At 42.9% G+C, this 27,523-nt stretch overlaps 1 protein-coding gene across 5 annotated transcripts; it reads right to left on the bottom strand.

The window, feature by feature from the left end:
- Positions 1-542: 542 nt before the first annotated feature.
- Positions 543-26,225, bottom strand: LOC125306438 (interferon-inducible GTPase 5-like). Of its 5 annotated transcripts, XM_048261821.1 has the most exons (6): positions 26,189-26,225; positions 25,718-25,763; positions 25,040-25,117; positions 24,796-24,895; positions 2,354-2,428; positions 543-2,238 (listed from the first exon to the last, which is right to left on the bottom strand). In XM_048261821.1, the coding sequence occupies exon 6, from the start codon at positions 2,229-2,231 to the stop codon at positions 1,041-1,043; it is 1,191 nt and encodes a 396-aa protein (XP_048117778.1). In that variant the 5' UTR covers positions 2,232-2,238; positions 2,354-2,428; positions 24,796-24,895; positions 25,040-25,117; positions 25,718-25,763; positions 26,189-26,225; the 3' UTR covers positions 543-1,040. The 5 variants fall into 5 exon arrangements, with proteins under 5 accessions (XP_048117778.1, XP_048117774.1, XP_048117776.1 ...); XM_048261817.1 differs by lacking the exons at positions 543-2,238; positions 2,354-2,428 and adding an exon at positions 2,496-4,131; XM_048261819.1 differs by lacking the exons at positions 543-2,238; positions 2,354-2,428; positions 26,189-26,225 and adding an exon at positions 2,496-4,131 and having other exon boundaries at positions 25,718-26,005.
- Positions 26,226-27,523: the final 1,298 nt, after the last annotated feature.

The raw sequence follows: 27,523 nt of genomic DNA, 5'->3' as shown, positions 1-27,523 counted from the left end.
AAAGCAACAAAAGACAGAAGTAGCAAAAATATTTATTTTCATTCAAGAATGACAACATTGACATTCATTGCAACATTTTCTCTGCTTACATTTACAAAGTGAAGATATCACTAGTTGAAATGGGAGCATGCCTGTTCCCACATTGCTATGTTCCCACCCACATTTCTATGTTCCCACCCTAACCTTAACCATTTCCAACCCTAACCTAACCCTAATTTTGAAAATGTAGAAATGTGGGAACATAGGGTTTAATTTTGAGAAAATGGGAACTGGGAATTCGCCTTATTCACCCGGCAGCCAGAACGAGGCTACAGGGTACACTTGCCATCGCACTTCAGTCCAGCAGATGGTGGTAATGCACTCCATTTGCAAACTGCCAAAAAGAATGTCTCAGTGAAGAAGAATGTTACTCTGGCAGGCCAGCTAACCCAGCTTTTTTTTGGCAGTTTGCAAATGGAGTGCATTACCACCATCTGCTAGACTGAAGGGTGATGACAAGTGTACCCTGTAGCCTCGTTCTGGCCGCTGGGTGAATAAGGCAAATATAGGGCTGACGCCATTGAAACAATAACATTGTCAATCAAGTAGAAAATGAGTCCTGCCCTTTCTGTCAGTTGAGGTACTTTTGCATATCAGTTGACTTCAGAAACACTTCTGGCAACATATACATTTGAGACCAGTTCCCTATGCCCATAGTGTTAATTAGCGTTGCTAATCTGAACTCATCAATTCAGTGTCTAAAGCATAAATAAAACCTTTATTTGAGAATAACTTTCCATTTCATTGAATTACCTTATACTCTGCTAGTTCCTTAATGCTTTTTACTATTTTTCTGAAGTAGAAGCTTGATTGTTCTCACTTTGTAGCCATTTCAATGATAGGTAGGTCTCCTGTGCATAGTAACATGTATTGTTACCCTAGGGCTGCTCTGATTTATAGCTTGAATGTTATTGCTCATTTTGTAAGTCACTTCGGATAAAAGCATCTGCTAAATGCATAAATGTAAACGTAAATGTGTGTAAAAGGAGGTACATGTTCTTTCAAACTAAATGAGCTACAGTAAGTACTGCTTTGGCATCCTCCTCCATCTCTTTTATTCCCTTGTTCAATAGATGATACACTGTAGCAACAGAGATGCCTCCAGCTGCGAGGGTACCAACGCCCACAAAAAAAGTCATGACATACTGCACTGTGGCAGAGGCGGTGACGAGAGGCGTGGAGAGGAATTTGGTCAGCACTCCAGGATTCACACCATCCCTAAACTGTGATGTCATGGCTGATTTGAATTCCAATACTGGTTTGTTAACTCGCACAGACAGCCTGTGGAGAGACTCGTCATCTAGGCCAAAAGCCTTGTGGACTTTGCCAAAAAAGCTCAACAGAATACCAAAGTCACACGCTAACGACAGACCGGGAACTGGGTTCAGTGCGATTGCCCCTGCACCAAAGGCCGTTAGCCAAATCATTTTCCTGAACTGCTTTCTTTTCATAATCAGAACACCTATAGAGTACACCGGCAGGGACTGAATGAGAGCCAATCTCTTATTCTCGGGAAGATCTTCCCTCAGAGTAGTTACCAAATCTGGGAAATCATACTTTTCCAAATGGAAGGAAGAGATCAGGAAGACCTTTGGGTTGCCTAAATCTCTCAGGTATCTTTGACAGTCCCATCTGATATTGGCAAGGACTTGCGCTTCATTGAGGCGACTTAGTTGCTGCTCTGCATAAATGTCATTATCAATCTTTGACCTGACAAAATAATAAAGTTTTTTCTTTTTAAGAATGGCTTTAGCCAGCAAGACGTCATTTTCTTTGAATCTCTCAGAAGTGATGATGATGAAGACATCATACGTCTCGAATTTCTTCTGCTTGATGTAGTTCTTTGCCTGGTGGTTGGTGGTTCCAATACCGGGGAGGTCCCATATTTTGACGTTTGGCATGGTGGGGTGGTCGTACCTGACAGGGGACATGGTTGTCTCTGTCACGCCTGTTGGAGCTGCTCGAGGGTCATTGTTCGGTATGCCCCTGATGGCATTAACCAGTGTTGATTTACCTGCCCCTGCCATTCCAGTAACTGCTATATTAAGTGTGACATTTTGGAGCTGCTCAAGTTTACCCTTAATTATGGTAGTAGCTGCCTCTGTTGTGGAGCTTGATTTATATATGTCAACTATTTCCCTGAAATAATAATCTGAGTCAGGGTCAGTGTAGACGTTTCTTGAACGGGCCATTGCAACTCTGAAAAAGCAAGATAAAGTGAAGATAAGGTTTTATATGTTGTGTATTCATATAGCTATAATGTGGTATGCTAGTTAGCAGAACAGTTAATTATGCAATTCATAAATAAACTCACAGCTTGAGAGAGTCTTCATAAACTGCTTGTTTTTTTTCATTGGATATCCAAACATAACATATCTGTAAGTGGGACCTGTCAATGCCAGAATACAATATACTTTTTTAAAAACTACATTTTTACACTTGCATTAGACAAAATGTTAGTGATGCTTCCTCTAAAGCAGACAATGAAAAGAGTCAGTGCACTTAAGGATCTATTTATGAAAGTCAAATGTATCAATACATCGTACAAACATATTTTACTTACAATTATCTTCACATTAAATGACTGATATGTTTTTCTGAAGAGTATGATTTATTATTGTTACATTCTTAATACACATATGATTGATCCTACCAAGTTAAGTATGAGGAGAAAACATGCATTGTTATTCATCCTTACTGTTCCAGAATTAACTAGTAAATACAGTTTGAGCATTTATGATCACACATTCACTTTCATGTACAGAGTTTGATCTTCAGAGAGTATTATGTCAAAACAAAACTACACTATAATACAACAGATTCCAGTCTACAACACTCAGTTATGAAATCTACACTTGGTGCAGTCTTGCTTTTTCCAGCACAGATTTGGCGTCATTTTCCATTTCATTGAGGCCTTTGTTGAGCAGATAGTGTATGACAGCCACTGAAATGGCTCCAGCTGGTAGCTGCATAAATGGGATTATACCACTCATGAGCCCCTTGAGCGTCATGATAGAGGCCATTGAAGGCGTTGCCAACAAAGATGTTACTGCATCAGTTGTGACTCCATCTTTAAACCTTGATTTTATTTCAGCTTTTAAGTCCTTCCAGTTCAGTCTCACTCTTGTTGCAAGCCTCTGCAAAGATGTATCCTCAAGCCCAAAAGATCTGAAAACACTTTCTAGAAATGACATGATGATTCCATAATCACATGGCACTGTAAGGCCTGGGATAGCAACCACAGCTATTGCGCCTGAGCCAAAAGCTGTGAGCCAGATCATCTTCTGTAGGTGCTTCTTCTTCCTGTCCAATGCCTCTAAGGAGTAGACTGGTAGAGAAAGGATGAGGGCATGCTTCTTTTTTTCTGGGAGTTCTTTCTCAAGGCTGTCCATAAACCTGTTGAAATCATAGTCGTTCAAATTAAAGGAGGAAACCAGAAAAACCTGTGGCTTTCCAACACTACTCAAGTTCTTCTTACAGTCCTCTCTGATCTTATCTAACAGCCTCTCCTCATTGAAGTCTCTTCTTCTGTTTTCTGCATTGATGTCGTTGTCGATCTTTGAGCGAATGAAATAAAACAGTCGTTTCTTCTGCTTGATCGCTTTGGCCAGATTAATGTCATTCTCTTTGAATCTCTCCGATGTGAGAATGATGAAGAAGTCATAGCGTTCAAAATGGACATCAGACAGATACATCTTTGCTTTAAAGTTGGGAGTACCGATACCTGGCAGATCCCATATGGTGACATTTGGCATTGTGGGATGCGGGTATGGTGTCGGTGTCATGGTGGTCTCCGTCACTCCTGTGTCAGCTGCTCCCTCATCATCGTTACTCAGACCCCGTATGGCGTTCACGAAGGAGGACTTTCCTGCTCCTGTATTTCCAGTGACACCTATGTTGAGTGTCACATGATCCAGAGTGTCAATGTCTTCTTTAACCTTCTTTACTGCAGCATCTGATGAAAAGTTTTTGAATTCTTCAACAAGTGTTTGAGCTTCTTTATCATCACTTAACCCTTCAGCACCTCCATCTCCATAGATGTCAAGAATGTCACTCTCAGGCTCTGCGTTAAGATCACCTGACATGGTGTGTCTGCAAACATATTAAGGGCTATGATCAGACATGTTTGAGCTGAAATGCTGTTCTATACTGTGGAATTAATACAACAAAATGTTAGAAAGGATACTTTACTTAAAGGTGCTCTCTGCTTGCTATTAACCTGATTGTACCAGCTGGACTACTCTAAGAAATGGGGATACTGTTGCATGTACTGTATAACCTACCCCTTATCCTTGTTGCTGACAGTTGCTGACTACCTGCACAGGCATAACTGCACAGTAATCAGTGCTAGTATTAGTAGTATTAGTTCTAGTATTTATTATGCAGCCATAGGTTTCATCTGTGAGCACAATCTGTTTGATCTACTGCCCTCTGGGAAGAGGTACAGAAGCCTGCGCTCCCGCACTACCAGACTCACCAACAGCTTCATACACCAAGCTGTAAGGATGCTGAACTCTCTCCCTCCTCTCCCCCCTCCACCCTAAGCTACATAACATCCTGGACATTGGACCCACAATGGCCGCCTGCACTACTCCACTTGCACACTTGCACACTTGTACACTTTACAACTTGTTGTTGTTGTCCTGAAAACACAACACTTCTGCTGCTCTTACATAACTTGCACCACTATGCCACTTTCTTTCTTACTTAGGTCAAACAGAACTACCCAGGCCTTTTATTGGCCTGACTTTGCACTAGTATTTTATTGACTGTCTATGCACAATTTCAACCAAATTTTGCTGCTCTTATTTTTTCATTATTATATGTGCCCTCTTATTTACTTATTTACTTACTTTTTTTTTTACTTGAATGTTATGTTTGTCTGTGGACTTAAATTGGTAAAATATGTCTTGTCTTCACCGTGGGATAGTGAGAAACGTAATTTCGATCTCTTTGTATGTCTGGAACATGTGAAGAAATTGACATGTGACAAAGGGTCTGACATGAGTGCCAGATTGACATTTAGTAATAATAGCATCAGCCAATCAGAGAGCGCCTCCTCCCGTGCACGCATGTGAATGAAGCGTGTACAGTAATATTCCAGAAAGTTTGGGGAGAGGTCGCCATGTTTCACTGTTTAATCCACATGCTTAGTTTGTAGTTATTTTCATGCATCTTGTGTCTTGTGTGCGTCCAGAACTGTAAGTACGATTCCTTATTGTTGTTTATATGTTTCATGGTGTACATTTAGGCAGGATTTATGTCTCAACTTTGCTTGATTTCAATCGTGGAGGTAAACTTTTACCTTGAATTATTTTTTGTGACTTTACCCGATGAGGTTACAGTGCTTTATATTTATCTGCCGTCTTCTTATCTTGTATAATCATGCTTATGGTGTTGAGATATCTGTAAAATGGATGTTTGTAATCGTCATTTGGTATATTATGAGGGGAAACAGTACTGTTTTGACAAGCTATCTTCATAACTATTAATGGAGCATTTTGTGTTAGCTTATTGTAGGCCAGGCTATTTCATATTTGTATGTTGGCTAGGCTATGGATGCTAATTTCTTATAGCACTGCATTTAGGAGTAATTATTCTCCTTTGTCATTTCTGTTTCCCTTTCAGAAACCACACACACACACACACACACACACACACCCACACCAATAGATACAATTATAATGTAATTACTGATTTATTATTTAATAAATACCCAAGACTCCCCTTGAACATCTTCAAGAGTGCATTCTTACCGATGCCCTTCAGTGGCCACAAAATTCCTTAAAGAACTTATCATTCATCATAACAAATTGGAGGCCCCAGCGAGATAGTGTGGTCACCGAGGATTATTGAAGATGTTTCCAGTCCAGAGAAGGAGCCCGCCACCTGCAGATGTGCGTCCCCGCCGTACAGTAAGGCAGCCAGCCTGGATGGAGGATTATGCTGTCTCCCTTCCAGCCCTACAGCGGTCCAACTACCCCCCTCATGATGCAGCTTACTTACCAGGGCAACAGCGCTATCATAGCATGGAGGGAGCTTCAGAGAGATTCGCCAGGATGACGCCTCTCACACCTCCAGCTCTGGATGAAGAGTGTGGCGCAGCACAGGCATCAAGAATACAGCACTCTGTCTACTTACCTGAACCAGCTGCCCCTTTACTCAGAGCACACCTGCGGTGCCACAAAGTCAGCCCATCATTGAAGCTGTTCCTGACGTCATGACTGTCCTGCATAGAATAGTGGAGGATAACCAGCGAATGCAGCAACAGATGTTGGACCTGCACCGGCGCCTCGACGCCAGCGCTGCACTGCCGCACTCTACCGCCTCAATGGCCATCTGCTCCTCCTCCTTCTCTTCAGTGGTCTGCCCCACATCCAACACTACGTCCTATTAAGCAGGAAAATGATTGGTCCCAGTCCTTTGGACCGCCACCACCACCGCCTGCTCAACCCAGTGCATATGTGTTGCCTCCAGGAGATGACGGTGACTGGCCCCTGCCTCCACCTCCGATAACAGAGGAAGCGGAGCAGCTAGCCCCTCCGGCAAAGGACTTAATTGAAGAGCTTACGACGCCCTGAGGGAAATGCACCCCGCTCAGTCGCTGGGCCCAGTGCTGCCTCAACCTCCACCGCCAGTACCCAGGGTACCAACCCCAGGGTATTGTCAACCATACACGCCATCAGAGTCAGAGTTTGGTGAGCTAATATCTGCTCCCCCAGAGGGAGACTGTGTACCGTGGGCCAAAGGCAAAAATTCCTCCATTCACTAAAGGTGACCCAAGGGAGTTCGCGAGGCTGAAGGATGCACTGGAGAATCTGCTGCCAAAGGACGCAACGGAGCGCTTTAAGTTCCAGATACTGGTCGATCACTTAAAGCATGAAGACGCTCTGCTCATCGCCGATTCATACACCAACTCCCCTCAGCCTTACACGGATACCATGGACAGCCTAACAGAGCACTACGGACAGCCACACCAGCTGGCTCTCAGGCACATCAAGGACCTGATGGATGCCCAGAGCGTTGCACATGGCGACACCAAAGGCTTCAAGAGGTTCGCACTTCAAGTAAGATCACTGGTGGGCCTGTTGAATCAGCTTGGGACGAGCGGACAGACCGAACTCTGCTGTGGCTCCCACGTATCCAGGCTTCTGTCTAAGTTGCCTCACGACATGAGGGCGGAGTTCAAGAGGTTCCTGTACCCACAGCGCATCACAATACCAACCCTCCTGCACTTCTCTGACTGGCTCACCACGAGTTGAAGATGCAGCAGTCAATGTGTGAGCCTCGGGAGCATGAGGAGAAGGGCAAGGCAAAGTCCAGGACTGATCGTCGCCAAGACAGCAAGGGTGCCAAAGTCACTAACATCTTACACACCACGGATCAGCCTGAGAATGCCCCAGCAGCAGCCACGCCAACCTCCAATGCCAAGCAGGCCGAGAAAACCGCTTTATTGCCCCCTACTGCAACAACAACCAGCACTTCCTTGACCATTGTGTTAACTTCAAGTTGCTCACGGTGGAGCAGAAGACGGGCGTGGATCAAGACGAACAAAAGATGCTGGTGTTGCGGCAGACTGCACCAGGCCGCCCAGTGTCGTCTGAAGATGCTGTGTCACAAGTGCAAAGGCAAACACCTGCAGGCACTGCATGACGTGAACGCCAAGTCTGCCCCGCATGATGGGAATGCGAAGCCTGCCACAGAGAACCTAGCCTGCTTTGTGAGCACACCCACCGTCAACGACGTCTTGTACTTGGACAGGCGGTCAGGCTGCAATCAGGTACTCCTGAAAGTGAGCAGAGTGTTGCTGCGGAATGGCCCTCATGCCCTAGAGACGTATGCCATCCTAGATGATGGTTCGGAGAGGACCATTCTACTCCCAGCAGCTGCCCACAGCCTCAAGCTCGAAGGCCTGCCCGAGGACCTGGCCCTGCGGACAGTCCGTCAAGATCTCAGAGTCCTACATGGCACTACTGTGTCGTTCTCCATCTCGCCAGTGGACCAGCCAAGAAGTCCTTTCAAGATACTGCGCGGGCTTTACAGCCGAGCAGTTGAGTCTGGCCAACACTCATACCCAGTGAAGGCGCCCAAAGGAAGCACAAACACCTGAGAGGGATCCCGGCCAAGGATCTAGATGGCGCATCGCCCTCTGCTCTTGATTGGGGTCTGACCACCCTCACCTCGTCACACCAGTGGAACCAGTGCCTGGGACCCCCGGGACTCCAGCAGCGTGAAGACGAGCTTAGGCTGGACACTACAAGGGCCAGTTGTGCAGAGGAAGCCACAGACCACTGAACAGAGTTGCATGCACCTGTCAACCTTCTCCCCGACTGCGGAGCTCCTGCAGAGTGTGGAGAGATTGTGGCAGCTGGATGTTCTCCCCTATAGAGGAGAGAAGCTGGTCACTGTTCCAGGCAGGATCAGGATGCTATCCACCTGTTGGAAGAGAAGACCACACGCATCGACGTAGATGGTATCCAGCGATACGCTACTCCACTCCTACGGGTGAAGAATATGCCACAGCTGAATGCACCCAAAGAGGCTGTGTTGGCTAACCTCCCAGCACAGAGAGACTCTCCAAAGATCCAGAGCCGGCAGTAGCTGCACTGTGCAGAGATTAACAAGCTGGAGAAGGCCGGCTATGCAGTCAAGGTGCCAGAAGAGGAGCTCAAGAGTGCAGCAGAATCCTGGTACATCCCACACCACATGGTGTCCCACAATGGCAAGAACAGGATTGTCTTTAACTGCTCATTCGTGTACAAAGGAGACAACCTGAACGAGCTGTTGCTGCCAGGCCCTACTCTGAGTTCCAGCCTCATCGGTGTCCTACTGCGCTTCAGAGAACATGCCGTTGCAGTAAGCAGCGATATCAAGGGCATGTTCCATCAGGTGAGGCTACTCCCGAAGACAGGCCCTTGCTTCGCTTTTCTGTAATATGGAGACAGAGAAACCACCAAACACCTACGTCTGGCAGGTCTTGCCATTCGGCACAACATGTAGCCCCTGCTGTGCTACCTTCGCGCTACAGAAACACGTTGTTGACCACTGCCAGCAAGATGAGGATGTACGGGTGGCCATAGAGAGGTCGTTCTATGTCGATAACTGCCTCCAGAGTCTCTCCTCTGTGGACGAAGCTCGACGGTTCGTGGACAAGATCACCTTACTCCTGGCATCTGGAGGATTCGAGCTGCGTCAATGGGCCAGCAACATCCCTGACTCAATCAGCCATTTGCAAAAGGAAGCCAGGTCAGAGAGCAGCGAGCTATGGCTCAACGAGTCCAGTGCTGACCCACAGGAGCTAGCTCTAGGGCTCCGTTGGCTCTGCAACTCGGACACCTTGAGGTACAAGTACCGGATGCCAGACCATCCTATACCCACCATGAGGAACATTTACAGAGTCCTGGCCCGCTTGTACGATCCCTTGGGATTCATTGTCCCTTTCATGCACCCGAGCCAAAGTCCTAGTGCAGCACTTGTGGGACAAGCGGAGAGAGTGGGATGATCCCTCACTTCCTGAGGATGTGCTACAACCCTGGCTGGAATGGGAAGAGGAGCTGCAGCATCTCTCAGAGATCTCCCTACCCCGGTGCTACGTGAGCCATGAGCTGGACATCTCAAGCTGCAAGAGAGAACTGCACGTCTTTGCAGATGCGTCCGAAAAGGCTTACGGTTCTGTAGCCTACCTCAGAACTAAGAGTCCCGACAGCCGGGTAGAGGTGTCCTTCTTATCTGCAAGATCGCGAGTGGCCCCAAAGAAGCAGCTGTCAATGCCCAGGCTCGAGTTGTGCGCTGCACTGACAGGAGCCCAGCTGGCTTCCCTTCTGCAGCGAGAGCTCACCTTGCCCATCAGTGAAGTCATGCTGTGGACCGATTCCACCACAGTCCTTACCTGGGTCCGTTCTGACTCCTGCCGCTATAAAGTATTTGTCGGGACACGAGTCACCGAGATCCAGGACCTGACTGATGTCCATGCGTGGAGGAATGCGTGGATTCGCTAATAACCCAGCTGGACGACATCACACGAGGCAAGACACTGCTAGAGTTGAGCCACGACAGTAGGTGGAACAAAGGCCCAGGGTTCCTGCAGCAATCACCAGAGTTCTGGCCTATGACACCTGCCACAGTGGAGCTGGAGGACACTGCTGAGCTGCGTAAACCTACAGTCTGCTGCCTCAACACGACTACTCAGAGCTCATCGTCTCCTACTGCTCACCAGTTCTCCTCCCTCAAAGACATGGTCGAAGCTGTTGTGCGATCCCGCCATGGGGCGGCCACCGACCAGGCCAGTGTCTCGGCCGAGGACTACAGGGATGCGGAGCGAGAAGTTCTGAGACAAGCCCAGCAGGAGAGCTTCCCGGAGGAGTTTGACCTGCTACGTGCCGGAAAGCCAGTGTCAACGACCAGCCGGCTACGTGCTCTAGCCCCAGAGTACGATGACACTGTGTGTCTTATCCGTGTTGGAGGGAGGCTTCGTCGCAGCGACCAACTGGACCTGGATGCCATCCACCCAGTGGTCCTGGACCCTCAGCACAAAGTCACCCGGCTCATCATCCAGGATGTCGACGAGTGTCTACGCCACCCAGGGTCAGAGCGCCTGTTTGCGGAGCTGCGTCGCAAGTACTGGATCTTGCAAGGCCGTGAAGCTGTCAAGCGCCATCAGCATGCCTGCACAGATTGCCAGATGTGGAGAGCTATGCCTTCCGTGCCCAAAATGGCAGATCTCCCACCAGCAAGGCTACGGCTGATGAAGCCCCCATTCTTCTCAACGGGAATGGACTGCTTTGGCCCATTTACAGTGAAAGTGGGTCGTCGTCATGAAAAGCGGTGGGGCATCCTGTTTAAATGCCTCACAACCCGGGCAGTGCACCTGGACATTCTGTCCAGCCTCGACACAGACTCCTTCCTAATGGCCCTCCGCAGGTTCATTGCACGGAGAGGCAAACCTGCAGAGCTCCTATCGGATCAAGGAACTAACTTCCGTGGTGGTTCTAGAGAGCTGCAAGAAGCCTTCAAAGCCATGCATCCCACCCTCCAAGATCACCTCGTAAAGTACCAGATCCAATTCCAGTTCAATCCTCCAAGTGCTCCACATTTCGGGGGCGTGTGGGAGCGGGAAGTGAAATCTGTCAAGGCCGCACTGTACACCACTATTCAGACTCAGCCTGTCCCTGAAGAGGTCCTGAGGACAGTGCTGATAGAAGTGGAGGGGGTTTTAAACTCGAAACCTCTAGGCTACGTCTCCACAGATGTAGCTGATGTGGACCCCGTGACACCCAATCTGCTCCTCATGGGGCGGCTGGATCCCTCACTCCCTCAAGCCATCTACACAGAGTCTGATCTACTGAGCCGCCGCCGCTGGAGGCATGCTCAGGTGTTAGCAGATCAGTTCTGGAGCCACTTCATCCAGCGCTACCTCCCGTCACTGCAGACCAGGTCCAAGTGGCACAAGGACCCATCGCAGCTGCAGCCGGGAGCCGTCGTGATGGTGGTGGACCCTCAACTGCCAAGGGCCCTCTGGCCTGTTGGTCGGGTCACCAGCGTCATCCCAGGGACCGACGGACGAGTCCGCACCGCTGTCATCAAGGTGAAGGAGAAGACCTACACCAGGCCCGTGGCATGCCTCGTTGCTCTTCCTGACCTTCCTGACACTTATCAGCCCCTCCGCAAGTGACAAATTTGATGGGACAAATTTGGGGGCGGCTGTGACAAAGGGTCTGACATGAGTGCCAGATTGACATTTAGTAATAATAGCATCAGCCAATCAGAGAGCGCCTCCTCCCGTGCACGCATGTGAATGAAGCGTGTACAGTAATATTCCAGAAAGTTTGGGGAGAGGTCGCCATGTTTCACTGTTTAATCCACATGCTTAGTTTGTAGTTATTTTCATGCATCTTGTGTCTTGTGTGCGTCCAGAACTGTAAGTACGATTCCTTATTGTTGTTTATATGTTTCATGGTGTACATTTAGGCAGGATTTATGTCTCAACTTTGCTTGATTTCAATCGTGGAGGTAAACTTTTACCGCGAATTATTTTGCGCGACTTTACCCGTGAGGTTACAGTGCTTTATATTTATCTGCCGTCTTCTTATCTTGTATAATCATGCTTATGGTGTTGAGATATCTGTAAAATGGATGTTTGTAATCGTCATTTGGTATATTATGAGGGGAAACAGTACTGTTTTGACAAGCTATCTTCATAACTATTAATGGAGCATTTTGTGTTAGCTTATTGTAGGCCAGGCTATTTCATATTTGTATGTTGGCTAGGCTATGGATGCTAATTTCTTATAGCACTGCATTTAGGAGTAATTATTCTCCTTTGTCATTTCTGTTTCCCTTTCAGAAACCACACACACACACACACACACACACACACCCACACCAATAGATACAATTATAATGTAATTACTGATTTATTATTTAATAAATACCCAAGACTCCCCTTGAACATCTTCAAGAGTGCATTCTTACCGATGCCCTTCAGTGGCCACAAAATTCCTTAAAGAACTTATCATTCATCATAACATGACAATAAAGCTGACTTTGACTTTGATGGGCATTTGTACAGTATAACCACCATGTAACCATGAATATGATAAAAACTGGCATAAGCCTCATAACCCAGATGCTGCAGTGCATGCAAACAGTGTGAGTGCATTCAATGCGATGTCCTTATGGATTCCCTGGAAGCTCTGTGCCCAGAGTTTTATTCATCCACACTCTGATAAAACAAAATCAGAATTTAATGACTTCACTGCCCTATTTGGCACAAGGCATTTAGTGCACTGTTTTTACCAGTATACAACGCCCTATACTTCCCACTGTGTAGCATGAGCAGCTACCTGTTCAAGTTATATAGTCTAATGGTGAATGCCTCTGATTGGCTGGAATGGTTTTACATGTGACGTATAAGGATGTAAAGTGTAGTGTATTGTTAAACGTGAAGTAAAGAAGCAGGCTGTCGCCTTGTTCTCGAATTGTGTGCTTGTCTCTGATATTTTCCACCACGCCAATAACACTACACACTGAGTGGGTAGTTTCACAATCAAGGTAAGAGTTTTGTTTCACAAGGCCTAAAAACTACAATTAAACTCGCTTGAAATATCATTGTTTTGTTTTTCACACATTGAAATATAAAAATGTGTCATGCCAAGTTCAAGTCCCTCCAGAGAACATAATATCTGTATCTTAAACTTCATTAAAAAACATGTATTTTTTTTTCTCCATTTCCTACCAATGTATGATGCTTGCATGAGGGAAACATCCCAAAACAATAGCACCCATATAATTGTTGCTGTTTTGAGAAGTATTTATTTTCTTATGCAAGCATCATGCAACAATGCAAAAGCAATGAAACTAATTATATCTTAGATTAGTAAAGCAGTCCTCTGATGTGCATGTCACAAAACATTTAAGTGAAAGTCCATGTATAACAATATAGGCAAAATAATGATTGTGATAATGATAATGACAATTTGATTTGGAGGGAGTGGGGTTGGGTACGTGTACATGAGCCCTATGACCCCAAAGTCTGCCATGACTGGGCCTCAGGTCAAAGAAGTTTGAGAAAGGCTGGTCTACATAACCTGCATCAGATTGAGGTTTGCAGTTATGCGCCTGAAGGCACAGGTTGAGGACCCAGTCAGTTACGTCACAATATGCACATTTGTTTAAATTCATACCTATGTAATCACCATGACCAAAATTGTACTTTTTTTTACTTTGAATATTGAAAAAAATATATATTGACCTACCTACCGACCCATTTTTTTATTTTTTTTGGCTGTTACTGCAAACAAGAATATTTTTAAGGATGGCCTCATGACTGTGAAAATGGCTGACATTGAACCACAGTGCTTTAAATGGGAGCCCCCAGTATCAGTCATCAAGGCATCAAAATCTGCCACAAACACTTACAACACACATCACTCATAAACACACACACACACACACACGGACAGAACCACCACTGTTCAAAAGACCATTTTTAGGCTAAATGTGCTAAGTGTGCATTTGGTTGTTTTCTAGGGCTATAACGATATGCGACATTCATATCAACGATACTGTGTCGCGGTAGCCTGACGAGCCAGACCCACATTAAAATGTAGGGTCTGGACACTCACCGTTCGCAGTGCTCAGTCCGAGGGGCGGGATAATCAGTTGTCTTTCAAATTCCCTCTGCACGCAATAGGACAGCGGCAGCACTATGAGTCCCATGCGTTTCCCACCAGCGGAGCTAGTTGGCTAGTTCAAACGTTTGCCAACTTAATAAAAGCTTAACTCGTGTCACACTGTTCGCCAGCAGCAACATCCATCTTATTTGTTTTCAAGTAGCAGGGAATTCAAGCCAAACCGTTGCAACTCTGCCATCAATCATTATGTTAAGCCCACCTAACGACTCTATACACGATTTCATTGGCCTGATTAAGTTTCGATTTCTGGAGCTCACAATTGATGTCACATTTATGTCAATTACTTTGTTGTTATATTTATTGTTATAATTCCAAATGATACATGTCATTCCTTGCAATACAGAAATTATTTTCTTGATTCTGTCCTTTCCTCCTGTAATCAACTTCGCACTTTTCTCACACTTGAAAAAACAGTCTGACGAAGCCATTTCTGGTTTTAAATCATCTTGAGCTGCTCTCTTGTCACTGAAAAAAAAAAAAATTGGATTGTGGACCCTATTTCTAAGCATTCCAAAAAAATGTTTGGATGAAAAATATTATTCACTACCCTGGAAATCCAGAGTTCTCGCGGGAGCACAATTTGAATTTGCTCAGCGAGTCACTCTGGCAAAGAGTAATGATGCTCATTACTTGTTTACTGTAATTAAGGCGGGAAATTCAAGGACTTATACAGTGGGCATTGCTTTCAAATGGCTGCGTGAAGCTTTAGTACCACTTTCAGCCACTCTGCGTCGGTCTGCAACTGTACATCGCTCTGCCTGCCGCCCCTTCTGAAAAAGCTCGATTTACCTCGATTTAGGCTACTTGGGTATGGCTTAAGGCTTGACTACTGGTAACGAAAATCGAAATCGAAATTTGCTGTCAGTGTTGGGGTAAAGCAACTACGCAAATCAAAACAGTGGTGTGATAATTGAGCCAGTAGAGAAATAACTGTTCAGAATTCATCTGTAGCCTTGGGTAGGCTTCTGCGACGTTTTTAACAGGCTACGCTATAGAGGCTTAGACAACTATGACCCACGTTTTGGTTTCGTAAATTAATTTGCCCTATTTCTTGACTGCAATGTAGTCAATTGACTGCCATGACTGCAATGTCATTTTTATTTTTCTGTACAATAAACAAATACATCTGCTTTATGCCGCAGAATTACATTCATATTTGGAACTTACATAGGCCTAGTCCAATGCATCGTTACACTACGTTAGTGTTTCCCAAAACCATAGTAGCAACGAACGTTCGCAACCACTATCGTAAAGTTGTGTAGTTACTACACACTCTCGACCTGTGGTAGAATGCTAGTAGAAGCATAGTTCCAGGGATCTTCATGTCAAAGACGTCACTGACGCCAGTTATTTGTTTGAAAATTCATAATTATAAATATATTTAGGTTTCTAATTTATATTTACACTTCTAACCACCATACATCCATATTTTAAAATGCCCAAGGCAGAAAATAGTTAGTTAGTTTGTTTATTTGTCCTTACATAGGAAATTTGTTTTCACATACCATACAAGCCTCACAGACATGAAATACATAGGTACACACAGTTACGGTTCTTCACCCACCACCCTGTTACCACATACCCCACCCACATAGATGTTAACAGCACATATACAGCACATATATCTGAAAATACATAAATTAAAAGTCAATTTGCAGCCATGTGCACGTAAGTAAAAGTCACACACCTGCAGATAATAATAAGGTGGTGCGCACTTTTTGACGAGTCAGCTGAGAATATGTAGCCTAGCCTTTGATTTTCATGGGGGTGGGGGTCCTTGTTAGTTTCACGCAAAACCAAGCCAAGAAGGCGGATTCTGATTTTGATAATATGATCTGCAAAAAAAGATAAACTTAGGTAAACAACGATGTCAATATTGTTGTCAAAATCTTAACCCAGATTCAAACTCTTGGACTGGGGACTGGTAACTGCTGTGCAACGGCGGCTGTCATCTGCCGGCCTTAACGCAATGCGTCACAGAAGTATGTGCAGGTGCCCGTTCACGTGCTACTAAACGTCATTAACCACCTTAGTCCAGACTACTGAAGTTTGGAAACTATCATGGTCCAAACTTACAGTACTATGTAAGTACGACAGTTTTGGGAAACAGTCGTAACTTACATGTTGGTTAGTTGAACGATGCATCCTGTTAGTAAAAAGCTAACCTCTGTAGTTGTACGGGAAACGCACCCCATGTAGGCCATTAGCAATCTGTTTATTTTATTTTATGAAGCCTACACAGTAGATCACATGCCACATTCTCACTTTCAATAGACAGATGCAATAGCCATTGGTCAAGTATTGAGTATAAAGCAATTAAGATAGTACCCTATACAAAAAGTACTTCATACTATCATAAAAATTCGTTAAAACTAATAGCATTTTGCAACTTGACAAAACACTGGATTAAATATCGTAGGTCACAGGAGAAAACTTGTACATCCATTGGCCCATGGGGAGATCACATGCCAGTTGCCTCTCCCTTCAGTGCTATGACTCGTTCGGCTGTGAGCTTGTTTCGCCAAAAAACTCTATTGCAGATATCAATGCGTCTTTGTTCATGGGTTTGGCCTCACAGCAGAGGCTTAGACAACTATGACCCATGTTTTGGTTTCGTAATTTGCCCATACTTATTGACTGCAATGTAGTCAATTGACTGCTTGACAGGTTATTTTTATTTTTCTGTACAATAAACAAATACATCTGCTTTATGCATGAAGAATTACGACTTGGCCAGCCTATAGAACGGGCACATTTTGGAGAGAATAGAGAATGTATGCACGCAAGAATCTGTAGGCTATTTGTGGCTGGTTACCAGCAAACAATGTTTAATGCATTAACTCAAGACGTCAAACCTTTTCTAAACAATACAAACAGAAAGGATGCAGCAGGCAGCAAATATAGAAGTCATTTCCAGTGGAAGAACAAAATGCTGAATGAAGCCCAAAGATATGAAGGCATATCTGGCAAGTTGTTTTTTTTTTAAGACGTAAATGGTTGGGCTATAGGCCTAGTTTGCAAGAAGGAGACATGAGCATGCCACACTATCCACAGCTGTGGTAGCGGGGGTAGGAGGATTACTGTTAGCGCAGGATTTATATAAAATTCTTCAACAGAAGGCCTGCCTCGAATGCAGGCTTGCCCAAAAAAAGGCCTGTGGTTTGCGCAGCTTACAGTAAGTAGGTCAGTGAGTTAGGAGTCCTCTAGACTTCTTTTAAGCTGTCTCAGAGGTGGAAAGTTGCGTTCGTTGAGGGCAGGGCCGGATTAACAATTCATAGACCCTTGGGAACAAATGTCTGATGGCCCCCCCTGCCCCCCAGCCAACGTGAATCGGGCGGTCAGTTAATAGGCCTATCTGTGAGGCCAAGCCTCACCAAATAGCCCGTTTGTTTACAACTAACATTACATTTAATTAAACTGCTTAGGCTATGCCGAAATAGTTTCAACATTTTGAATATCAGTGTCGGGTGAATTAGGAAATGCCTTATGGCTGAAAGCTGCTTGGGATCCCCCCTGTCAAGCAATAACCATACAAAAGTTAAAAAACAGATGACATGATCTTGGCGTCACTGACATAATGCGCAAATAATATAGCCTAGATGTTCCAATATATTCGAATACATGTGTTTATTTTAGAGGGGATATTGAACGTCATTTTGAGCAATTTTGACAGCCCTAGTCCACTGTAGGTTCCAATCGTCTATTAACACCTTCCACCTAACCCTGGTGAGTGGGGTCGCTATAATCGTGTGAAATAGCACCATTGAGTAGCCTATGCGAAATAGCCTTAAAATCGTTCGGTGTTGTGTGCCTTCTGGTTTCTCCTGGTTTCCTTTGCGTGCGTGCATGCGCTGCAGCAATTGTCAGACATTCACAAACAACTTGTTTTAGGCGGATTGAAAGTCGCTTTTCATACGCCATGGCTTCGGCTACATTACAGCCACTCGGACAAAAAGACATGTAAAAAAAAATATGTTTTGAAAACTAGCATTAAACTGGATTCGATCCCGCCAAAAGCAACACACGCGTGACTCTCTCCATCCTGATTCCCTACTCTTTGAGCCAACTAATATGTTACGCGAATCAATTAACTATTGTAGGCTACCATTAATTAATAACATTAGGCAACACCCAGGTAACATGTTGTCCAGGCTATCTGAAACAAGGGGTTGCCTCTCATCTACAACAACTGGTTACCAGCAGGCTGCTACAGTCGTCAGTGCACTGTGCACAGTAGGCCTATGCTACTCTTTGTGGTTGATCAACTAATAATAAAAGATGTATTTGGTGATGACGTTATTGTAGGCCTAGTAGACGCGCGCGCTCTCTCCCCTGCGCATGAAGCTGTCTGCGTGTTGTAGGCTAGATTTGCTTGAGTTCTTTCTATCTGCTTTACTTTTGTGAGTTGCGACCACCTAGGCTATGTTATACGTTCTATGAGGTACCAGTGTTTAGCTGTGTCACAAAACAATAAGCTTTGTCAGACTACTTTTAAAATGATATTCAGGGCTATATACATTTTAAACATTCGGGGCTGAAGACCCGACAAAGCTTCAGATGGGAAGTGTCAGGAATTTTCATACGAGAGACGCTCTCATTGGTGGTTAGTATATGGAGTAGGGAATTGACAGCAACATATCCAATCACATTATGAGAGATGCTGAATTTAACATAAACTGCGATGTTTGATTTTAAATTAATATACATTTAGCCGGGACTGTAAACTGGCACACGTGGGTGCTCGATGTTTTCAGTGGGTGCCCGAGAGACGGAGCACCCACGGTATCGGCGCCTATGACAAGCGTATCTCGCGGTTGCTTCCATTACAAACAAACATGCAATGTGAATGTCTGGGATTGGGGAGAGCACAAAATGCTCTTCTGAATAAGCACGAAGTCATGCCTTTAAATGAAAAATACTCTTTCATAATTAAAAAAATAAACGCTAATGAAGTAAACTTGTGACCATCAAAAATCGTTTATCGCCTGTAACTCCGTGATAACAGGACAAACAGGAAGGCATTTGGCTAAGCAACGGAGGTTAATATGCTCTATATTTTGTCAAAATGATGTCTGTCTATCATCGTTGCACTGGGAGAAAACCAGAATGTTTCATTTGTCCTGCGTTTCTTCTACGGCTGCAAACGGGATTCACTCGCCGTTAACCAAATATTTCTTTATTAGGGCAGGGCAGGCATATTTCTGGCTATTAAATTATTTCTAAACCAGTCTGCTAAAATCTATAGTGAAGTCTGTGTAGGGTTTTCCAACTCCATTTCTTTTTACGAGACACCCTGCTCACTTGAGACCTCTGCCGGTTGTTACAGCGTCGTTGCAGCGTTACTGGAAAAATACAAATTAAAGTCGCGTTATGCCGCGTGATCCCGCACGCGGACCGCGAGGGAAGCTGGCAAAGTCGAAGCACTGCCCACTCTGTAGTTAATGTGCTGACTAACTGGCAAGTACCTCATAACTCAGACTACAGTAGTTTGTAAAATTCTGGATGGTGTTGTCTGTCTTTAAAGCATTATAGCTAGGATGCAATTCATGAAAATTGGGCACTTCTGGACAAGTTTTTGATTTTTGGCAGGGTGTTAGGTATAGGCCTAAGGTTTTCAAAAATCTATGGATACAAGTTGGGGCGGCCCCCCTAGTGGCAGTTATCCATAAAATCCAAAATGGCCCCCGCCGAAAAGAGAAAAGGTTATATCTCAGCTTCCTTTAGTCTTAAATTGTTGTATAATGTATTTTCTCTACTTTGTTTGATACAAGGAATCCAATTTTGATATGTTCTTCTTATTTTAAGTCCATTTCCATGTAGTATTATAGTCATAGCTCATAAACTGTCAATATCTCTGAAAAAGTCACATTGAAATACTCAGGTCCCTAGACCCATATTTTTACCTCCAAGGTATGCTTTTCTTTGTTGATTGGACTGGTCACTATCACTATAGTGTCAAAAATCACATGTTGTGACCAAAAGGACCATTGTTGAGGATACCATATTGACCCATACAGGCTACCACACAGCTACAGTAGAGGAGTGAGCATCCCTTGCTGGCATCTAGATAGATAGATAGATACTTTATTGATCCCCAAGGGGAAATTCAAGATCTGTCTTCTGTCAAGCATCTTCCAGATCTGTCCAATATGGCACCCAGACTTTGGTTCTGTCATTCCATTCCCAACCCCACTCACTGGGGTCTGAAATCTCTGGAGTTTTGGAGAGGACTCCGTCAGACCCGTCAACCTGACTCCGCCAGATAGATTGCTTCGCATTTGCTCCGCATATCCATCTGGGAACTTTCCGTTGGAGAATGTTTGGGAAAGGGGCGAAAATACTGGTTAGCTGATTGGATAAACCATCTGTCTATCACCACCTATGTTGGACGGTCCAAATCAACCAATCAGATAAATGAAGCGTTCACATGATGTGACGTTGTATCAGTAAGTTGGCAAAAAAAAAGCATGGATTGCGTGGGCAGCTACCCAGAAGTCACCGACACCCTCATTCTGATCACCAAGACCCAACCAGCTGGGTCCTCACACTGGAATCAGTGCACATGCAAGTTCTCAAATGCTGGACTATACTCATGTATAGTAAGAACTGCGGTGTCGAGTCAGTCAATGAAACCCGGAAGCTTCTTTTCACTCATGGCCTCAAGTCCCTGGATTCAATCCCCCCGACCCATCATGCCTTATTCCAGCATGGAAAGCGTGCCCTGCACACTGCAGCTTTTGTCTGGAAGCAGTCCCTCTCCAAAACTCCAGAGATTCCAGACCCCAGTGAGTAGGGTTGGGAATGGAATGACAGAACCAAAGTCTGGGTGCCATATTGGACAGATCTGGAAGATGCCAGCAAGGGATGCTCACTCCTCCTCAACTGTGGCTGTGTGGTTGCCTGTATGGGCAACTGTAAGTGCCACCGAGCTGGACTTGCTGTACCACATTGTGCAAGTGTGAGGGAGGCTGTACTAATAATGATGATGAGTGAAACCAAAAATCTTTGAATAAATACATGATGTTTAAGCAAAGTCCTTTTAGGCAAGTCCCTTGCAACGCCTTTTGGGCACTTTTCGGGCATCCATTTCGGCAGAAATGCGCGTGTGCAAGGCTTCACGACACCAATATTGCTCCAGCAGTGAGATCACAACACATGATTGGCACGATGTCTTCACAACACACCACATTATTGGCTCAATGTATTCACAACACAGCACATGATTGGTTCAATGTATTCACATGTCAACATTTTGCCGCGGAAGGGGTGTGATTTGCGTAGACAACTGCCATATTGCCGTTACAAACTAAGCTCATGCATTTCTATGGAGGATTTTTTGAGTGCTGTGTCTCCTCATTAGAAAGTATATGGTTTAAATATGAATTGTTTTTTTGTGTTATTTGACTAAAATATAATATTGATCCTTAACATGGTGAAAAGCCTATACTGTAACTTTTCACTGTGGCATAATTCTGAATTTGTGTTTATTTAAGGCCTCAACAATGGTCCTTTTGGTCACAACATGTGATTTTTGACACTATAGTGATAATGACCTGTCCAATCAACAAAGAAAAGCATACCTTGGAGGTAAAATATGGGTCTAGGGACCTGAGTAATATTTCAATGTGATTTTTTCAGATATTTTCAGAGATATTGACAGTTTATGAGCTAAATATGACTATGATACTAGATTTAAATGGACTTAAAATAAGAACATATCAAAATTGGATTCCTTGTATCAAACAAAGTAGAGAAAATACATTATACAACAATTTAAGACTAAAGGAAGCTAAGATATAACCTTTTCTCTTTTCGGCGGGGGCCATTTTGGATTTTATGGATAACTGCCACTAGGGGGGCCACCCCAACATGTATCCATGGATTTTTGAAAACCTTAGGCCTATACCTAACACCCTGCCAAAAACTTGTCCAGAAGTGCCCAATCTTCATGATTTTTCACATTTTCCTTCCCAGCTATTAAAGAAAATGTTTAGATGAAAAATATTTTTTACTATAGGCCTGATTCAGGGGTCAAATTCTAGGACAATTATAGTTAACATGCTAACTAACTGTCAAGTACTTCACAAATCAGTTTAGTTTGTATCAATCCTGGGCTGTGATGTCGGTTTTCAAAGCCTTAAAGTTAAGATGAAAAACATTGCTGTCTGTAATCCTGGGGGAAATTCATGGACAGTTATAATTAATGTGCTAACTACCTGGGAAGTACCTCACAACTTGCTGTCTGAAATTCAGTGACAGATTCAAGGGAAATTATAGCCAACCGGCAAGTTGGTGAACTAGGGTACATCAGACTTGCTATAATATTCATATTAAAATGAATTACTATTGAATGATTGTATCCCTGTATATATTAGGCTACATGGCAGTTCCATAATTTATTTAATTTAATACCAAACATGACATGATTTAGAGGTATAAGCTATTATGCTGCAAAAAGGAACATAATCTGACCTTAAAGGTCACTTTCCAAAAGGTATTTTGTTCTCTGGAGGGACCTAAACTATTTTTTCACCTTCTTCATGGTCAAAGCAAAGAGTTTTTATTTGATACCATACAATACACGATGGGTTTATATGTTAATTTAGTTTTCTATGATCAAAAAAGGGATGTGGCAGATGATGCTATTTTAAAGAAAATGCTCAAGGTTGCCGGATCGGTTCCCGTCAGATTGTGAAAGGACACCCCCATACCTATCAATTTATGCAAAAAATTGCATTTGTACCTTATGTCAAACTTACAGTATGCCCCCATTTCACAAAGTTCTATCTGTGTTTTGTGGTTCAACTGCACTATAATAATAACACAGGTAGACAAAGCAAAAGACCAGGGACGAGAAGGATCACCGTAAGCTTTCATTTCCCCAGCACCTCTCAAGCCGAAATGCACCACATGAATGAACAAAGGCTAATCTGTTTCAAATGTTGATGAGTTTATGAGCCCTCTCTATATGAGTCTAGCGGGCAATATTTATCCATCATTCACTCAAAGGTCACTGCATGAACCTGCGTGAAGTGAACATGAAATGGAATGTGAAATATCACATCGGATTCTGTGTCAACTCGATGCAGTGGTTCCGCCATTGTGAACTTTCTGAATCCTGAGATTTAGATTAGTACTAGATGTATGTACTGTAGGGTATGATAACATATGTATCCCCTCTTTTGAAAAAAACAGACACTCAAAAACATTAGGTCATTTGGTTTATACAAGGTCATTTGGTTTATTTTAGGGCCATCGTATGAAAAAAAATAGTGATTTGGAGGAGGGAGGGGGTAATAATTTTGAGATTAAAATAAAATGTTAAATTTGTCTTCTCTGACATTGTAAAGTTGCAACTTTGCGAGAAAATAAACTCACAAATTTACGAGAAAAAAGATCTCATCTTTTTTCAAAAATAAACTCATCTTCCCCAAACTGTACTTTCACGCATGGCATGATGTCAAGGAATAGCCTAACTGAATGACTAAACTCATAATGCACTAGCCTACATTATGATGTAGCCTATAGACTAGCCTATATAAATCATACAGCCTATAGAAAGAAACCAGTACAGTATAGGTATCAAGGTATGGCAGTAGCATGCAGTGTAATCACATCATACAGGCCCTAGACACAAGCACTGTTTCAAAGGTTCGGTGATGTGATAACATCTTGGCAAAGTAAGGTGATGTGAATCAGTGACAGGAAAATAACAGTTTTTTTTTTTTTCATAAATTCACGACCCCTTACAGAAATTTCAGGTTTCTGGCAAACAGTTGCCACAAATTTGCGGCAATGCCATATGCATATAGGTTTGTCAGCATAAGTTCACTGGGAATTTGCCATTATTGGCTAACACTATGGGCGAGCGTCTGTCTACACTGAATCTGTTAAATAGGCCCTTCTATTGCATCATATTCCTCATTAAAATAGCAGGGTAAGGCAAGCGACAGAAAGAAAATACAGAAAATCAAAACGTCGAGTTGCATCGCGCTGCTTCCGTCACTTGCAGTCCGGACACTCCAAATGAAAACAATGTAATTAAACGGATTTTATATGTTCGCTCGCATCACGTCCGGTTAGGACAATTTTATTTTATGTCAAGTGGCAGAAACAGGCTTCCATAGAATATAAATATAATATAATTAACTCTAAAAAGACAAAGATAAAGGATTGTTCAAGTTAAAATACATCAAAATCTAATGTTTGCAGAAAGCATTAATTACATTTATTTGTCAGGCTGGTCAGTTCTTACTAGATCTACTGTGTTGCGAGCATAACATGAAAGTTAATACTCTGCATTACATTTCTGGCCTCTTATCTTTCAGTGATTATTTACACAGACAGCATTATATAGAATATACATCAGAGTCTATAGAGCAGATTGTAATGCAGAGACACTTATCACTTCCACTTCCCTTTAGTTTCTGCCTTTGAGGAATGTGCACATTTCCAACACTTCAGTGCTAAAATCAAATATATGATTCAGTATATTCATAAGATTCCGTTATTACATATACTGTGATGATTAGCACTGTACTCTGATACAAAGAAAATGTCTCACCTTTCTTCAAAACTACATCAGAAGAAGAAGCTCAGCTCAATCATTTTCTCTTCAAATTGCTGTTTGCTGCGGTTGGAAAATATGCTGGTGCTTTGTCGGTCTAAAATATCAAACAAAAGAATTATGACAAAGTCAGTAAAGGCGTTTTTTGTGTGTGTGTAAGTGTTTGCAGTGGTCAGTTTACCATACAACTTTTATACCATGGAGGAAACCATTGCAATGTTCACTGTTCATGTAGTCTTACCTTTTGTGATGCCCTTTTATCTCTGATCTGATCTGTCTGATCTGGTATCTGTTCTGAAGAGTCAACAGTCAGTTCATGCTGGATAAGAAACCAAATTGACAGGAAAAAACATTGACATTCTGCATTTACATGAAATGTATGTCCTCAAATACATTAAAATACATTGAAGAGACAAAATATGTCAATATTCACTGGCTCAAATAGTCCTGAGTCAATTGTGTATCTTTTTCTTTTTGTAGCTGTTAGCAATTAACCTGAATGCTTGGGCTTTCAATTTTTAAAAAAAGTTAAACGACCATTAGCAAATCATTATAAGACCAAAATTTACAGGCTTACCTTTTGAGACACAAATCAATGAGCTCACTTACCCAACTTCTACTTGCTATCTACCTTGAACTTAGGGTGGAGTCACACATACCCTGTGGTTTTGTGTATGTCTGTGAGTGTGTGTGTGTGTGTGTGTGTGTGTGTGTATTTCTCATTAATGCATATGTATGTTGTTACGTATTATTTATTTAGATACATCTCCTATACACTCCTATGCACTTTTATAGCTCTAGTGTTGCAGCATGAACATTGTGTTATTTCTAAATTGCAGCTTTTTATGAAGGCTACAGTAATGAATGTAGTTAGAATGAAAGGAGTAATGAATGTAGTTAGAATGAAAGGAATGCTTACCTTCAAGTCATGCTCATGAATGTTGCTCAACTAGAAATTCGGTACCCTGTTTCCCAACAATGATACAATGGAATTTTTGACTTACTGTTTACTGAAAACACTTAAAGGGAATTACACTCATTGGGAAATTCCCAAGCAGCAAAACACGTTATTTTAGGTTGTATTTTGGTTTCAAATAAAACAGACGTGTTTAGTATGTTCTTTCAACGTGTTTTCTGGCACCAGTACAAATAACCCTGTTAAAGGAATTATCCGGAGTAAAATGCACTTTAGATCGATTTACGGATGATTGGGAGTACATACGTTGAGTTGACATCCAAATCATGTCATTCGGATGTGTTTTGAGAAAGTTAGATGTTACCGTTTTTAGTCAAAGCTCGTTAGCGTGGAAGTGAGAAGGGCATATTATTTCGCCGCTACAAAACGCTATTTTTATACCTCTTCTACAGTTCCAAACAACATTGCACTTACGTGGTAGTGAGTAGAGGGTCCCTAAAGCCAAATCGAAGTATCCCGAGGTCTTTATGTGGTCGGATAGAGAGTCCAGAATGAATTTAATCAAGCCAGTACCTTTCCGGAAATGTTGCCATCTCGATTGCCAAGTGTGCTCTGGAAATTCACAATTTCGTCGCCGTTTAAAAAAAAAAAAAAAAACATAGTCCAGTCTATACAACTTCATTTCAATTTCAAAAGAAATACTGGACTATGTTTTTTTGTTTTTTTTTTAAACGGCGACGAAATTATGAATTTCCAGAGCACACTTGGCAATCGAGATATGCAACTTGCTCTTCTTATTGTGTAATGTTTCAGTAGGCTATTTAAGGATACTGTAATTTTACTGTATTTGATATTAGATGTATCACAGACTGTTCACTCCCATCCGGAAGGCGTTACAGGATCTCTGCACTCAAACCAGCAGGAATATGCATACGTATTCATATCTATAGTCTAGACAGAAACTCTTCTAATGGCTGATTTGCATTAAAACCAGTCATAGGGATGGACAAAGTGAGGCTTTGTGAAACAACGAAACGTTTGAAGCAATTGCGCTGGAAATTGTGTCGAACCTAACACCCATATCTCCATGGTGACACCTAGTGGCCACCTAGTGGTTTCGCTAGCATCACATTTTGACCTTAAAGGTCAACTGCTTCAAACAGAAAAACAACCCTTACAAAGCCACCGTGTCACTTAGACGTCAACAAAATACAGTTACTACACAAGGTATATGCAACAGCGTTAAAAAAAAAACATTAAAGAAATGTCTGAATGAACAGTTTGTCAAAGTGGGATGCTTTGTATTGCCTCATATAACAATCATCAATCATGCTTTCGGTAACACTTTACAGTAAATTAACACACCCATATTAATCATTAATTAGCCAGTAACTAACATCCTTGTTAGTAAGATATTATCCCTTAATTAGCAGTTATCACTCGTTAATTAATAATTTACAAGGCTTGACCATATTCAACCATTAACAGACCAATAACTAAGACTAAGCAGATATAACTACTGATTATTACTAGTAAATTAAGGACACAAATTATGGTCATAACAGGCAATGCATAGTTCTGGCCTTATTATGTAGCAGTTCTAAAAGAACAGCCGTTCTCCATTAACAACACCCAAATAGCATGGTCTGTTCTTGTGGAATGAAATGCAAACCTACAACTGTTAATTCTGCCTAAATACATACTGTATGAATGAATCCAGTATGAGTGAGAATATGCTCCCTGTTCTAAAGTGAAGTGTTTTTCATATTTGATTAAGGAGTAGTTAAATTAGTAGTATTAGTAACTAGT

The sequence above is a fragment of the Alosa alosa genome, chromosome 13 (genome assembly GCF_017589495.1).
Source record: "Alosa alosa isolate M-15738 ecotype Scorff River chromosome 13, AALO_Geno_1.1, whole genome shotgun sequence".
Lineage (NCBI taxonomy): Eukaryota > Metazoa > Chordata > Actinopteri > Clupeiformes > Clupeidae > Alosa > Alosa alosa.
Note: the sequence above shows the minus strand (reverse complement) of the source record. Positions and strands in the feature narration are given on the sequence as shown.

Excerpts from the sequence above, each read along its gene's own strand:
- LOC125306438 (XM_048261817.1), bottom strand. The coding sequence starts at position 4,124 with ATGTCAGGTGATCTTAACGCAGAGCCTGAGAGTGACATTCTTGACATC.